This window comes from Pyxicephalus adspersus, chromosome W (genome assembly GCF_032062135.1).
Source record: "Pyxicephalus adspersus chromosome W, UCB_Pads_2.0, whole genome shotgun sequence".
Lineage (NCBI taxonomy): Eukaryota > Metazoa > Chordata > Amphibia > Anura > Pyxicephalidae > Pyxicephalus > Pyxicephalus adspersus.
In genome coordinates this window covers 12,064,528-12,078,602 of record NC_092870.1, presented here as the reverse complement: position 1 = coordinate 12,078,602, position 14,075 = coordinate 12,064,528, and the positions used below count along the sequence as shown (strand labels likewise).

Sequence of the window (14,075 nt, the reverse complement as noted above, 5' to 3'; positions counted from 1 at the left end):
TTTGACAGTTAAAATCAAAACACTCAATAGTTGATGTACAAAATCCAAAACAGATCTGAACTTCTAGAAAGACTAACTTAATTTTCTTTTCCGGATGAGCTCCATGTCATCATACAATGGGTTAATCCCTGTCTACTCCCACTCTCAGGAGCTAGCTTGATAAATTTGAGGCAGTCCACACCCTAGTGTTCTATAAACAGCCCTCCTCAAAGAATGAGGTTGGGTATAAATATACCGACATGGAGCTTATCAGAAAAGGAATATTACGTTAACTAATATATTCCTTTTTTCTGACCGCAACAGGAAATACCTAGCGGACTCAAAAGTTCAAAAACACTTAAAGCTTACAAGGAAACCAGTAGACAGCCTTACTGCTTTTAGCAAAAAAAGATCTGCCAGTTCAATGCAGTAAAGCAACTGCGCAGGAAGAGGACATGCTATGATTCAGCTGTGACCCCCCCAAAAAAAGCCACACACCCCCCTTCTGCAAAAGTGTGCATTTAAATGTTGTTGCTTAAAAAGGTTACCAAAAAGTCCCAGTGTATAAAGGAGATTTACATACTGAGTAAATTACCAAACATTTATTGTGGTCATTGATGGTAGAGAGGAGGAAAAAACCCTACACAGAAGCACGTGACCAAAATATTTCAAATAAATAACACATTTGACCAAATGCTTAAACTTCTTACCCTACCCTCCAAAATGCTACACCCACCCCTTTTTCAAGTCCTGAGTCCAGTATTCAAAGATCAGATAGACCTATAACTCATCCTTCTCAGGGTCATCTTCTTTGGAAGGTGGTACACCTGCCCCACCATACAATTTACCAACAATTGGTTGAACAATACCTTCCAACTCCTTCTTTTTAGCCTTGAAATCTTCTATGTCTGCTTCTTGATGGCTCTCTAACCACTCAATCTTATCTTCTACTGCCTTTTCAATGGTTTCCTTGTCTTCAGAGGACAGCTTTCCACCAAATTTCTCTTTGTCCCCAATTTGATTTTTTAATGAATATGTGTAACTTTCCAGTTCATTTCGTGCATCAATACGCTCTTTAAGTTTCTTATCTTCCTCTGCAAACTTTTCTGCATCATTGACCATCCTGTCAATTTCGTCTGGAGTTAGTCGATTCTGATCATTGGTAATTGTTATCTTGTTTTTGTTGCCTGTGCCTTTGTCCTCTGCTGTAACCCGTAAGATACCATTTACATCAATCTCAAATGTAACTTCGATCTGAGGAACACCACGAGGAGCAGGAGGGATACCGGTAAGGTCAAAAGTGCCCAGAAGATGGTTATCTTTGGTCAGCGGACGTTCACCTAGAAGCACAAGTTATAATTTATGGTTAAGCACTAATTATATCTATCTATCTATATAAATAAATAAATAAAAAAGTCCATTCAACATTAAATGAAAAAGCAGTAACCTGTAGCACTTTACCAAAAGCTACACATGAAAAGTTGCTCTAACTGCACAAAACACCTGTGTGATCTGACATGGGAAAACCAACTGTAGAAATCTAGGTTTTGCATGAACCCTGGCTCCAGGTGTTTACAAAACAATCATCCTCTCCCACAAAGCTTCTATCCAACTCCGATGGATTGGAAAGCCCAACTCTCCAGAGAGGCAATTATTAGAATGCCGAGTAGCCAATAAGAACCGCTTCCATGTAATGACTGTCCTTACCATTAAACTGTAGACCGAGCAGATGCAAGTTTTTTTATGAAAGGGGAATTCCATCAATAGACATTGCAGATTGAGATGAAAAACAGCATACAGAGGTATAGGGTTCACATGACATTAATAGGTTCTAAAACTAAAATGTTAAACTTGGTCACCTTCATAAACCTTGATTGTGACAGTAGGTTGGTTGTCAGAAGCTGTGGAGAATATCTGAGACTTCTTAGTAGGCACAACAGTGTTCCTAGGGATGAGTTTTGTCATGACACCACCAACAGTTTCAATACCGAGTGTCAGAGGGCACACATCAAGGAGAACCAGGTCACCTGCAGAAAAAAAAAAATTATACCCCCCCACTTAATCACATTTGTTTTAAATAGTTGCATACCAGTGTCCTGGTCTCCAGAAAGTACACCAGCTTGGACAGCAGCACCGTAAGCTACAGCCTCATCAGGATTTATGCCACGAGATGGTTCTTTCCCATTGAAGAATTCTTTAACTAGCTGTTGAATTTTAGGAATACGAGTGGAACCTCCCACCAACACAATTTCATCTATGTCCGACTTCTTCAGATCCGCATCTTCAAGAACTTTTTGCACTGGTTTTAAGGTAGAACGGAAGAGATCCTAAACGGAGAGGGGCGGGGGTCTGGGATTAGGATTTATATATAAAATATAATTTCACGGTGCAAATGCAGATATCTACAGAAGTTTTTATACCATTTGCCAAACCAGGTGCTGACACTTCCTAATAGTGACCCACTGTGCATTACAGAGGACGAGTACTACTAGCAGCCCATTTATACTTGCACCCATCCTATTCCCAGTAAACTTCCTAAAAATAGTACTGCAGTTTAGGTCTACAAATCGTTACCATGTTTAGCTCTTCAAACTTTGCACGGGTAAGGGCTTCAGAGAAGTCTTCTCCTTCAAAGAAGGCTTCAATCTCAATCTTGACTTGATGTTGAGAAGACAAGGCTCGCTTAGCTTTTTCAACTTCACGACGCAGCTTTTGGACAGCCCTGTTGTCTTTGCGCACATCCTTGCCCATTTTCTTTTTGTAGAGCTTGATAAAGTGTTCCATGACACGCTGGTCAAAGTCTTCTCCTCCAAGATGGGTATCCCCATTGGTAGCCACAACTTCAAAGACTCCATTGTCTATTGTAAGCAGCGACACATCAAAGGTACCACCACCCAGATCAAAGACAAGAATGTTCTTTTCTCCTTCCTTCTTATCTAGACCATAAGCAATAGCAGCAGCAGTTCTGTAATGCAAAGCATTTGAATGTGAACAGAATAAATATATATAAAATACTTTAGGTTCTACCTTAAACCAAATGATGGTACTTACGGCTCATTAATAATTCTCATTACATTAAGTCCTGCAATAGTCCCAGCATCCTTTGTGGCTTGACGTTGGGCATCATTGAAGTAGGCAGGTACAGTGACAACTGCATGTGTAACCTAAGACAAATGAGAAAGAGGTAAGGGCCATATACTTAACACAAGGACATTTTATAATCAGAACCTGCCAATGAAGTATGCATACCTTTTTGGCTAAATAGGCCTCAGCAGTCTCCTTCATCTTCGTGAGAACCATAGCAGATATTTCTTCTGGAGCAAAGGTCTTTCTCTGACCAACAATGTCAACTTCAATATAGGGTTTGGTTTTCTTATCAGCAACCTAATAAGAGCACAACATCAATAAGAAGGAGGGAAGGGGATTTAAAAAAAAAAAAAAAAAAAAAAATTACCCTATATTTAAGAGAGATGCAGCAAGGGGTTTGTCACCTTAGGCTGCTTGCAGATTTGGACTACAATGCTTCTGCCATCCAGTCGAAATATCAAATGTATAGAGCTGTGATGCAATTAGTTCACCACCCTCTGCAGGCATAATGCTCATTCTAACAAACATACCTACCCGTTTTGAAGGTGCTGAGCAAAGGGTATGGATGAAAAATGAGCAACCCTGGAGTTTACCTTTAAAAGTTACATTTCTGTGTTTCACATACAAAGCCGTGCAGTAAAGTGAGTGCCATTTAAAAACAAAAACAACAGAAATAAAAAGACAATTTGATACGTGAACAGTCTCTACTCCTTTAGTGAAATAGACCCATTGAATATTTAAATTATTACCTTAAAAGGCAGATACTTTATATCCTGTTGTACAGATGGGTCATTCCATGTGCGACCAATCAGACGCTTGGCATCAAACACTGTGTTTTCAGGATTGGAAGTCAGCTGATTCTTAGCAGCATCTCCAATCAAACGTTCACCTTCAGGAGTAAAAGCTACATAGGAGGGTGTGATTCGGTTACCTTGATCATTAGCAATAATCTCTACACGTCCGTTCTTGAATACGCCGACACTACAAAAATGAAGTAATAATTCAGACCATACTAGAAGCTGGGTTTGGATTTCCCCAGATGTCTTTCTTACTAATTGTGCCAACACCAAGATAGCCAGATAAGTGTAATAAGTAGGTTCCACTAGGGGGCTTTTAAAGCAATCTAAACATTTAAAGTTTACTTGTGTTCAAAGAAATTGATTAAACTGCAACATCATTTTGTTTGAAGTATTGGAGGCCAAAAAGGCCCTAAACAATAATGCTAATAAAGCAAAGGCCGTCTGAGGGTTTTCTGATCAGGTGCTGTGTTGTCCTAGCATGCACCTTCGTCTCAGCAAAGGAAGGGGCACCTATGTCACCTGATCTCACAATGCACATGCGTGAGATCGCCATTTTCTTTCCATCCCTCCCCCAATTGAGAGAAAAAAAACAAACAAAAAAAGAAAAAACCTCCTGCTCATGTCCAAGATCAGGCTTGTGCAGAAGGAGCAGTTAGAAGCCCCCTGGATGCATGATATATGTATCCCAGGAAGCACCACACTATTTATCTGTCTTGTTAAAGATCTCAAAATAGACATGCCACATTACTAACTGACTGTGGCAAGAAACAAGCCCTAACCAATCATCAAAACAGGATTATTACAATAAAACCATGATATAGGGGTGGGAATTTTGTGATCATGGAAAATGTGCAATATGAATCAGTTTCATGATCCAGGACAGAGAATGCTACAAGACTCCCCTTTATAGTTCCTTACATCAAGAAAAGTGTCATTCATCATCACAATATTAAGGTATGTAGTAGTTGCTGAGGAAGCCTAAACAGCGAAACATGTCAGGACCAGAGATATTTTAAGTTCTTTCCCAAAATTGCATCATTGCACTTATGTTGCTTTAGTTGCATTACTCTGTCTAGGGTCTTTTTGGGCCAATACTTTAAACAACGATTTTGCTGTTTAACCCTCCCTAGCGTTCTAATTCTGTGCAAATTGCTATGCAAAAAGTGTTCCTTTATTTTGTATGGAAATTTCATTTTTCATTGTAGGCTGTAATTCTTAGGCCTTTAAATAAAAAAAAAAAAAAAATAAAAAAAAATCTGTAAAATATTAAAACGTAATATAAGTGTACAGTAGTATATAATTATAATTATTTGAATATTTCTTTTTATTGGACTCACCACAGCTATTTTGTATTGAACTCAATAGAAAATTATTTTAATTTCCCGCCGCACCAACGCATGTACCGACGTCACCGGGAAACCCCATAGATCGAATCTGCACTGCATGGCTGGAGATCAGAGAAGCAGGATGTGTCCCCAGGACCTGCGGGGACAGTGACAGAACAAGGCAGGTGGGGTTTTTTTATTTATTTATTTAGTTTAAAGCTATCCCGAGTGTGACTCGGGATTACCACTTTTGGTACGGCCTGAATTTTTAAGATATAAATTTTAAGAAATAACAGCAACTGTATGTCAAGAAATTATGTGGACGGTCATTAACTAGATCAAATCTCTCAGTTCCCATAGCAACATTTCATTTACTAATTTTTTTCCAATGACAGTCACGTGAAAAAATTAGGACACCCTGTTAAATATTCAGTTCCTTATTAAGAAATTTTCAAATCACATCTCATGTCTAATCTTGGTTTTATCTCTAAAAAGGAAAAGGATTTAATAGCAGGTAAACAGGAAATATTAACCTTGATTTACTTAAAGAAAAGATATTTAAAAAATTAAAAAAAAAAAAAAAGTTTTTAAGTTAATAAAAGGTACATTTTTTTGGTGTTCACCTGCAATCAAAATCTATTTCCTTTCTAGAGATAAATAAAACAAGATTAGACATTGAGATGTGAAGATTTCTTAATAAAGAATTAAATAATGGGGTGTCCCAACTTTTTTTTCCCCCTCAGAAAAAAAAAGGCTAAAGCCTGCAGTGAGACGCTTCTACTACATCTATTAGTCTCGGACATCGGTATGAAGAAAAAAAGAATTGTCAGCGGTGAGATGTTTGAGGCGTTTCTTGCATAAGATCTGGGCTTTGACTCGGCCACTCAAGGACTCTCGCCAGTCCTTCGTGGATTAACTGGTATGTTTTGGGTCATTGTTGTGTTGTAGGGTCAAGTCCAGCTTCAGCTTTAATTATCTTACAGATGGTCTCACATGTTCCTCAAGCACCCTCTGATAAACAATAATATTTATAGTGGATTTTAGGATTGTGAACTGGCCAGGACCTGCCGCAGTAAAGCATCCCCAAAGCATGACACTTCCACCTCCATGCTTCACAGTTAGTATGAGGTTCTTTTCCTGGAATGCTCTATTTGGTTTACAACAAAACAGGTCCTCTGTTCTGGTGTCCAAATAAATCAATTGTATAGACTCCTCCGTGCAAAGAACGTTATTCCAGGCATCCTGATTTTTGTCTACATTCTCTCTGGCACACTTCAGTGAGGCCGTGATGTTTCTTTTAGAGAGCAAATATTTCCTTCCTGCACACCTTCTATGCAAGTTAAAGTTGTGCAGTCTCTTTCTAAATGTAGAGACATGCACTTTCACATCAACATCCACGCTCGGGGTGAATTGGCTTGAACGGCCAGTGGCCTAATTTATTCCCCACCAGAAATTCCATTTTTGTAGATAGGATTTACATGTCCAAGAGTGTTACAAAAACACACAGGTTTTCATAGTGTGTCCTAATTGTTTCACATGACTGTAAAAGTGGTTGCTTTGGGTAACAAATCACTTCTTCCTTTAGAAGCAAGTACATTTTTAAGATTCAAGCATAATCAGTTTTACGTCTCCAAAAGTAAATTATGCATTACTCATCGCAACCAGATCTAGTGTCTATCAATATTCAACAATAAAACACTGGCGGTGTGTCATTATACTAACACAAACTTTATATAACTACAGCACAACGTCAAAATTAAAGCATGCATTACCAGCTTAGAAAACTACATACCATGAATAGGTTGTTCCCAAATCAATGCCAATCACTGTGCCAACATCTTCCTTCTTATCATCATCATCAGCAACAGTGCTGGCAATAACCAGCAAAAATATACTTACAAATTTCATTTCTACCATGAAAGGCGTTTTTAGTTACCACAATGCAAAGATATAAAGCCTATCCAGATAGCAACACCCTGCTGAGAAAAAAAATGCTTATTAAGAAAAGTTAATGTACATGAATAAATTGCAAATACAGAACATCTTATTGAGAACAGTAGGCAGGAAACATGAATGACACTTTTACATCACTTCCTCCCTTCTTCCCTAGCCAATGAGTCATAGGAAGAATAGAAAAAAAAGCTTCAAGAGACAGCAATGTAACCTATTTTCCTCTACAATATGCAAACTGCATAGCACTTTAAGATTTATTCAATCACTGGTACTATTTAATACTACAAATATTAACAGTATACACAGCTGTATCATAATGTAAACGAGCAGAGATTCCCTTTAGGCAATTTACAGTCAGACTACTACTAGAAGACATTTGTCACACTTGAAAACACAGTACACATTTAAAAAGGAGTGGCATCCTAGAAAACAATATACTTACAGGCTCACTCCCAACATGACAAATGAAAACACATAGGATTACTGCTACCAGATTTTCTAAAAAAAAATTTTTTTTTTTTTAACTTAAAATACTAAATACACAATTCATCTGCTAAATACCTAGTATCCACCATTTACACGCAATAGTAGAAAATTAGGCCATGGCCATTTTTAACCCTTTATGCTTTTTGGTGAAAGGCACATTAGGAGACAAACGCTGTCACATTTATCTCACGTTAAATCATGATTACCTACCAAACAACTATATACCGCAAGTGCCTACCCACCCACATACAAAATAAGTCTATAGTCACATACAATATTTTCGGTAAATACTGACTAACGTCTAATGTTTAAACATACATGTCAAACATTAACGCAAACTTTATTGGTGCCTTATCCACTGGTACCCACTACTTTCTCACATACCGGTAGCAAAAGAAGCCTCCTAAGCCGTTTACTCCAATCTCTGTATTTGCAGCTAGAACTTAACTAACGTATTACGCTCCGTTAGTCTAGTTTTATACCCTTCCGGCCAGGCAAAGTCGTGGAGGGCAGCGATTGGTTACAGCAACACAATTTGGACTGCGTCGATTGGAGACCAGATTCCAAGCTGTCAGCAGCGGATTCGCACACGCTTTCGTGACGTCACACGTCGCACTAGTTTAACTTTCTTCTTTAGTAAAAAAAACATCGACTTCTAAATGGACATATGACCAAATCGAAGGCTGTCCGTGGCAACACAGCTATTTCGATTGGTTAGTTGACCCATCTGATAGGTCCTAATTATTTTAATTATTTTTTAGAAGATTCAGCTCCACGTAAATTTCGTTAGAATGTCGTCAGATTGTTACCGGTAACTATGGTGTTTTGAAATTTTCTAGATGCATGCTAGGAAAACAGCATAAATAATAAAAGAAATGCATATCAACAGATATACTGCTTCTAATAAAGCTTGTTTTGAGGAACATTATAGTAAAATTGTGCACCTAAAAACTCTGAAATCCATTGGGTAGTTATAAAGAATACATAGAATGAATGGAGGCAGAGGTTTTAATTTTGCATTAAGTAAATAGTTGGGATCCCTGTCATTTTTTTTATTGTGTTCTATTGGGCAGATTTCCATTTAGTTCCCGTCAAAGAGACATGTCAGGAAGAGAACACCTCCAACGCAATGGAATATAGTGGTCTATTCATGAATGTTATAAGATATGATTTACTTTATTTTACTAATTGCACTAATGCAATTAGAAAATTTGTGCATCTTTTGTGAAATTTTAATAGACTTCACAGTGGCATTTTTAGCGTCAGATTGCTATTGGTGGCCAAGGTGTTATTATTATTACACATTGTTTATATAGCGCCATCATATTACGCAGCGCTGTACAAAGTCGTGTTGTTAACTCTCCCTCAAAGGAGCTCACAATCTAATGTCCCTACTATGGTCATATGTCATTAATATAGTCTAAGGTCAATTTTGAGGGGAAGCCAAAAAACCTAACGGCATGTTTTTGGAATATGGGAGGGAACCGAGGTACCCGGAGGAAACCCACGCAGACACGGGGAGAACCTGCAAACTCCATGCAGATAATGTCCTGGCCGAGATTCGAACCTAGCGCTGCAAAGCGCTACCATCCTGTCCTGGTGTTGCCACACTAGCTGGCTGATAAGGCAAATATTGTGGTAAAATGGGTGTATTTAATAATGGTTTTTAAAGTGGAACTTCCCACTTTTAAAAATTTGGGACTAAGCAGGTCTTTATTGCAGCGTCGTCGCTTGCCGTTCGTGGATCCGCCAGCATGGATTTAAGAACAACGTCAGACGGCCAGTGTACACACGCCAGGTTCTTGTCTGATACAAGCACTAAAGCGATAATCGGACAAGAATCATCTGACGTGTGTACGTAGCCTAAAAGCAGCATACTATATGTATATACTATTAGTGCTAATTGCAAGTGAATTGCTATCACCTGTGCGCTTACATTTGAGCATATATATATTTAAGGGTGTGTTTTAACTTGCTTTTTCTTTTTGTCTTTTTCTTCTTGGAGGGGCTGTAGGTTTGTGTGTGAACCTAATTAATCTATGTTGCTGCATTTGATACTTTGCCATTTAGCACAATAGCTTCTTTTTTAATTTTTTGGACTTGGAATGTTTTAATGTATATTTTGCAATTTTGAAGTCAATGTTAATGCTATGTTTGTTAAGTATTTTTTGAATTTGTTGGGACACTTTTGAACCATTTTGGCTTTACATGGAAGCGTGGGTTTACATGTGTTTGTTTTAAATATTTTGTCATTTACTGTAAAGTTTTTAGTGATGTGTATATTTTTTTTATTTGGGTTTTGATGTGTTTTTAGATTTTATTTTGACCTTTTAGCAAATGTTTCTTTTGAATAAAGTTATTTCTAAAATGTTGTTGTTTGTTTTTTGGGGGTTTATGTGATCTCCTTTCCAATCGCTCAGGATACACAGTTTAAAAAGACAATTGTGATTGTTTTGAAGCTGTTCCTCCCCCTGAATTATTTTGGAAAAGTATTATTAATCTAAAATATATGCGTGTAACTATGCACAACAACGGGCCACTGACTACATGCGGGTACGGATGCGCATACAGCAGGCGTACGTGCAAATGCGTAGCGTGGCCACGTTTTCCAGTAGGCGGGAGATAATCAGGAAGTTAGAGAGAGGGACATCATGCCGCGTCCATTGTTTGGAGAGAGGGACCTGCGTTTTATTATTAAAGTAAGTGATTTCTTACAAAAGTTTTAGGAGGGGGTGGGGAGGGGGATTCTTTTTACTAGAATAAGCCTATTTTTCTCCATGTTTGAATGTGTTTTCTGCATCCTGCATGTTTGAAACACATTGCAATGTGTTTTCTGCATCCTGCATGTTTGAAATGCATTGCCATGTGTTTTTACGCTGCTTTTCATATTTCTCAGCCCAAGAACTCGCCATCTTTAATCCTTCACATGTCATAAACCCTTGTTTGCACCTACTTGAAATGTTGAGGATCCTACTAGCTACCACTCAACCACATTTCTTGAAGGTTGTTGCAGTGCACTTCAAATGCTTGTAATTTGGTGGCCTGGGATTTCTTAGATATTTTGGGACTATTATCTATGAGTGTCCTCATAGGCTGCAAGATATGACATGCAGAATTCCCACACACAGATATCACACTGTGCCCAGTAAGGGCTAGCAGCAGTTCCCGAAACAGACATAAAGGAAAGGCAGCAGCAACAGACTGGGGATGGAGGGGGTCCGCAAATCTGCCTCATGTGAGTCCCAAAGAACACTCAGACGAGTGGGCAAAAGCAGGGGAAGTCAGAGACGATGTGACCGTGGGGGAGATGGCGCTGGAGCAGACGCAGGGCACCCAGCAGACGCAGAGACAGGCAAAGAAAAAGAACAGCAGAGTGGTTGCACGCACATCTCCAGTGTGGTCCTTTTTCACGCTGAAAGACGATGACGGGTGCGCAGCAATCTGCATCCTGTGCCACAGGCACATCTGCGGAGGACAGGCCGGATCACATTTAGGTACAACATCTCTGCTTTCCCAAATGTGCAAGAACCACAAACCAAAGTGGGAGCAGTATTTGCGTTCTCTTAAAGGAGGTGCAACCACGTCATCCTCTCTTCTTCCACCTACATTGACTCCTTCTCCACCTCCATATGTCATTGCTACTACGTCTAAGGAGGTTGGTGCCAGCCAGACTTCTAGCGGCGATGAAGTATCAGCTTCTGCCCGCAGGTTTCGTGGCGTCAGACGATGTTTGTTGCTGCAAGATGGTTACTCCAGTGACCCCTTCAGCTCCCCTAGCTCCCAGTCCCTTCAGCCCACTCTACCAGAGTTTTGAGCAAGGCATCAGGCTATGGGCCCAACCACCAAAAGAGTAATTGAGCTCAATTGACATCTAGCCAAACTATTGGCCTTGCAGCTACTGCCGTACAGCATTGTGGACTCTGCTCCCTTCTGTGACAGTATCCAATTTACATGCACATGTAATGGGTAATTTCTCCAAGGCATTGGCATTCTTGGTGTCTAGCCAAATCCACGTCACCATGGATAGCTGGACAACCAGGCATGGAGTGGGACTCTACCTGTCCTTCACCGCTCAGTGGGTGGCCTTGCATAGCTCAGTGGGCGGTAGTCTGCAAGAGGCATTGTACCACCTGGTACCCCCTCTGAAGGGTGTGGTGGAAAAGCATGGGCCGCCCCAGTCCTCTCCCTTCTCCTCCTTCTTCATTCCTTCTACCGCCAACCCCTCTCTTTTCACTACCTTTCTTCAGCCCTGCGGAGTGGCTGCAAATTGAGGACTTGTGCACTGTATTGTCACCTTTGGAAGAGGCCACCAGGATGATCAACAGAGATCAGGCCTGTGTCAGTGACACCATCCCCATCATATGCCTGCTGGAACAGATGATGGAGGATCTCGGACACGACACAGATTGGACGTTTCAAACATCATCTCAGACATGCGTGCCTACTTTGCATAGTGCACTACCAATCCAGGAAGAGGAGGAGGTGGAAGAGGATGAGGAGGACATTGCAGGCATGGGAGAAGGGGAGGAAGGGGCAGAGGAGGATATTGAGGGTACATGGCATCCATCCACCCAAACACAAGGCGGCATGTTCCATGGATGGCAAGACCAGGCGGAGAGGACGACCCTGTGCTGCTGTTCAACCCACAGTGTGGGTCCAGAATTACCTCAGCTGTGGGTAGTTTGAGCCACATGATAGCCTTCATGCAGGAGTGCATAGCCAAAGATCCACGCATAAAACACATAAAAACAAAGACTGACGACTATTGGATTGCTACATTACTGGATCCACATTACAGGCCTGAGATACAACAACTGATCTTGCCCCAATACAGGGGACCTAAAATGCAGCACTACCAAGAAGTGCTTGTAAGGGACTTGCGCTCAGCCTTTCCAGCTGCCAGCAGCAGCAGCACTTTAACACCCCCTCTGCAGAGTGTACTGATTAGTCGTCAACTGCTGCACGGGCATCAAGATGGGAAGAGCACGTTCACAGCCTTTCAGCATCTCCTTCTATTCCTCACCCTAGTGGCCCTCTACCTCTACTCGTTTCTCTAATTGTAAACGTTTCTCTAATTGTCATTATAATAGCGACCTGGTCTGATACCTGACTCTTGCCTGAACTCTGTCTGCCCTGACCTCGGATTGTTCCTGACCTGCCTTTGCCTTACCCTCCTGTACTACGCTTCGGACTTGATTTCTGTAAATACCCCGTCTTGTTTTATGACTACAATAAAACTTGATAAAAGGACTTTTGGAGTTGGCTATGGTTTGTGTGCCCAGGCGCATTACAGATAGCAAGTGGGATTAGAATTCAATATCTGTATTTTTTTTTTTACAGAAATAAAAGAAAATGTTATGGGCTTTTGGATAGGTACTATCAGAATGAAATATCTGTATTTTTTATGGATAAATATAGAAATTTTTCTGTCTTTTGTGATATATTACAAGAGGTATAATTTAGGATACCCCTTGCAATCTATCACAAAAAAAACTAAAAATGTCTGTATTTCTGTAAAAGAAATACAGATATTTTATTATGATAGCACTTGGTATCTATCCTAAAACCCATAAAAAATTTAGTATTTCTCTCCAAAAAATAGAGATATTTCATTCCGATCCCACTTTGCTATATATCTCCAAAGCCATAAAAATTTCTATATTTCTCTTCCAAAAATCTAGATATTTAATTCTGATAGCACTTTGTATCGATCCAAAAGACCATAAAACATTCTATATTTCTCTACAGAAAATACAGATCTTTAGTTCTGATCCCACTTTTGCTATTAGCAAGTGGTATCAGAATTATTTATCTGTATTTTTTTTTCAGAAATAAAGAAATTTTTCTGTTTATTTTGATAGATTGCAAGAGTTAGCATAAATTATGATAACTCTTGCAATCTATCAAAATAAACAGCAAAATTTATGTATTTCTGTAAAAAAAAAATACAGATATTTAATTCTGATACCACTTGCTACCTATCAAAATAAACAGCAAAATGTCTATTTTTCTATAAAAAAAATACAGATATTTCATTCAGGCTACAACTTGCTATCTATCAAAGACATAAAGATGTATGCTTTTCTCTCCAAAAAATACAAATATTTAATTATGATTCATAATTAAATATCATTAATTTTTAGAGAGAAATACATTTTTTATGGCTATTTAGATACATAGTGTAATGCGCCTGGGCACACAAACCACAACCAACTCCAGATATCCCTCAATCACGCTTTATTTAATGTCATAAAGCACGACAAGGGTTAAGTCCGAATAAGCGAAGTACAAGGGGGTAAGGCAAAGGCAGGTCAAGAACAATCCGAGGTCAGGGCAGGCAGCAGGCAGAATGGTCATTAACAATCCGAGGTCAGGGCAGGCAGAGTTCAGGCAGAGTCAGGTTCAGACCAGGTCGCTATGGAGATGACAAAAGGAGATAAGCATA

The 14,075-nt window shown here is 39.5% G+C and overlaps 1 protein-coding gene across 2 annotated transcripts; it reads right to left on the bottom strand.

Moving 5' to 3' along the window:
- Positions 1–566: 566 nt before the first annotated feature.
- On the bottom strand, positions 567–8,154 carry LOC140342828 (endoplasmic reticulum chaperone BiP). 2 transcript variants are annotated; one of them, XM_072429190.1, is made up of 9 exons: positions 8,015–8,154; positions 6,984–7,170; positions 3,816–4,047; positions 3,229–3,363; positions 3,031–3,143; positions 2,554–2,944; positions 2,069–2,306; positions 1,839–2,006; positions 567–1,319 (listed from the first exon to the last, which is right to left on the bottom strand). In XM_072429190.1, the coding sequence occupies exons 2-9, from the start codon at positions 7,106–7,108 to the stop codon at positions 760–762; spliced, it is 1,962 nt and encodes a 653-aa protein (XP_072285291.1). In that variant the 5' UTR covers positions 7,109–7,170; positions 8,015–8,154; the 3' UTR covers positions 567–759. The 2 variants fall into 2 exon arrangements, with proteins under 2 accessions (XP_072285291.1, XP_072285292.1); XM_072429191.1 differs by having other exon boundaries at positions 6,984–7,167.
- Positions 8,155–14,075: the final 5,921 nt, after the last annotated feature.

Coding starts and splice junctions, on each gene's coding strand:
- LOC140342828 (XM_072429190.1), bottom strand. CDS start 7,108: ATGGTAGAAATGAAATTTGTAAGTATATTTTTGCTGGTTATTGCCAGC. Junction 4,048..6,983: donor TTGGGAACAACCTATTCATG/GTATGTAGTTTT, acceptor TCATTTTTGTAG/TGTCGGCGTATTCAAGAACG. Junction 2,945..3,030: donor ATGAGAATTATTAATGAGCC/GTAAGTACCATC, acceptor TTTGCATTACAG/AACTGCTGCTGCTATTGCTT.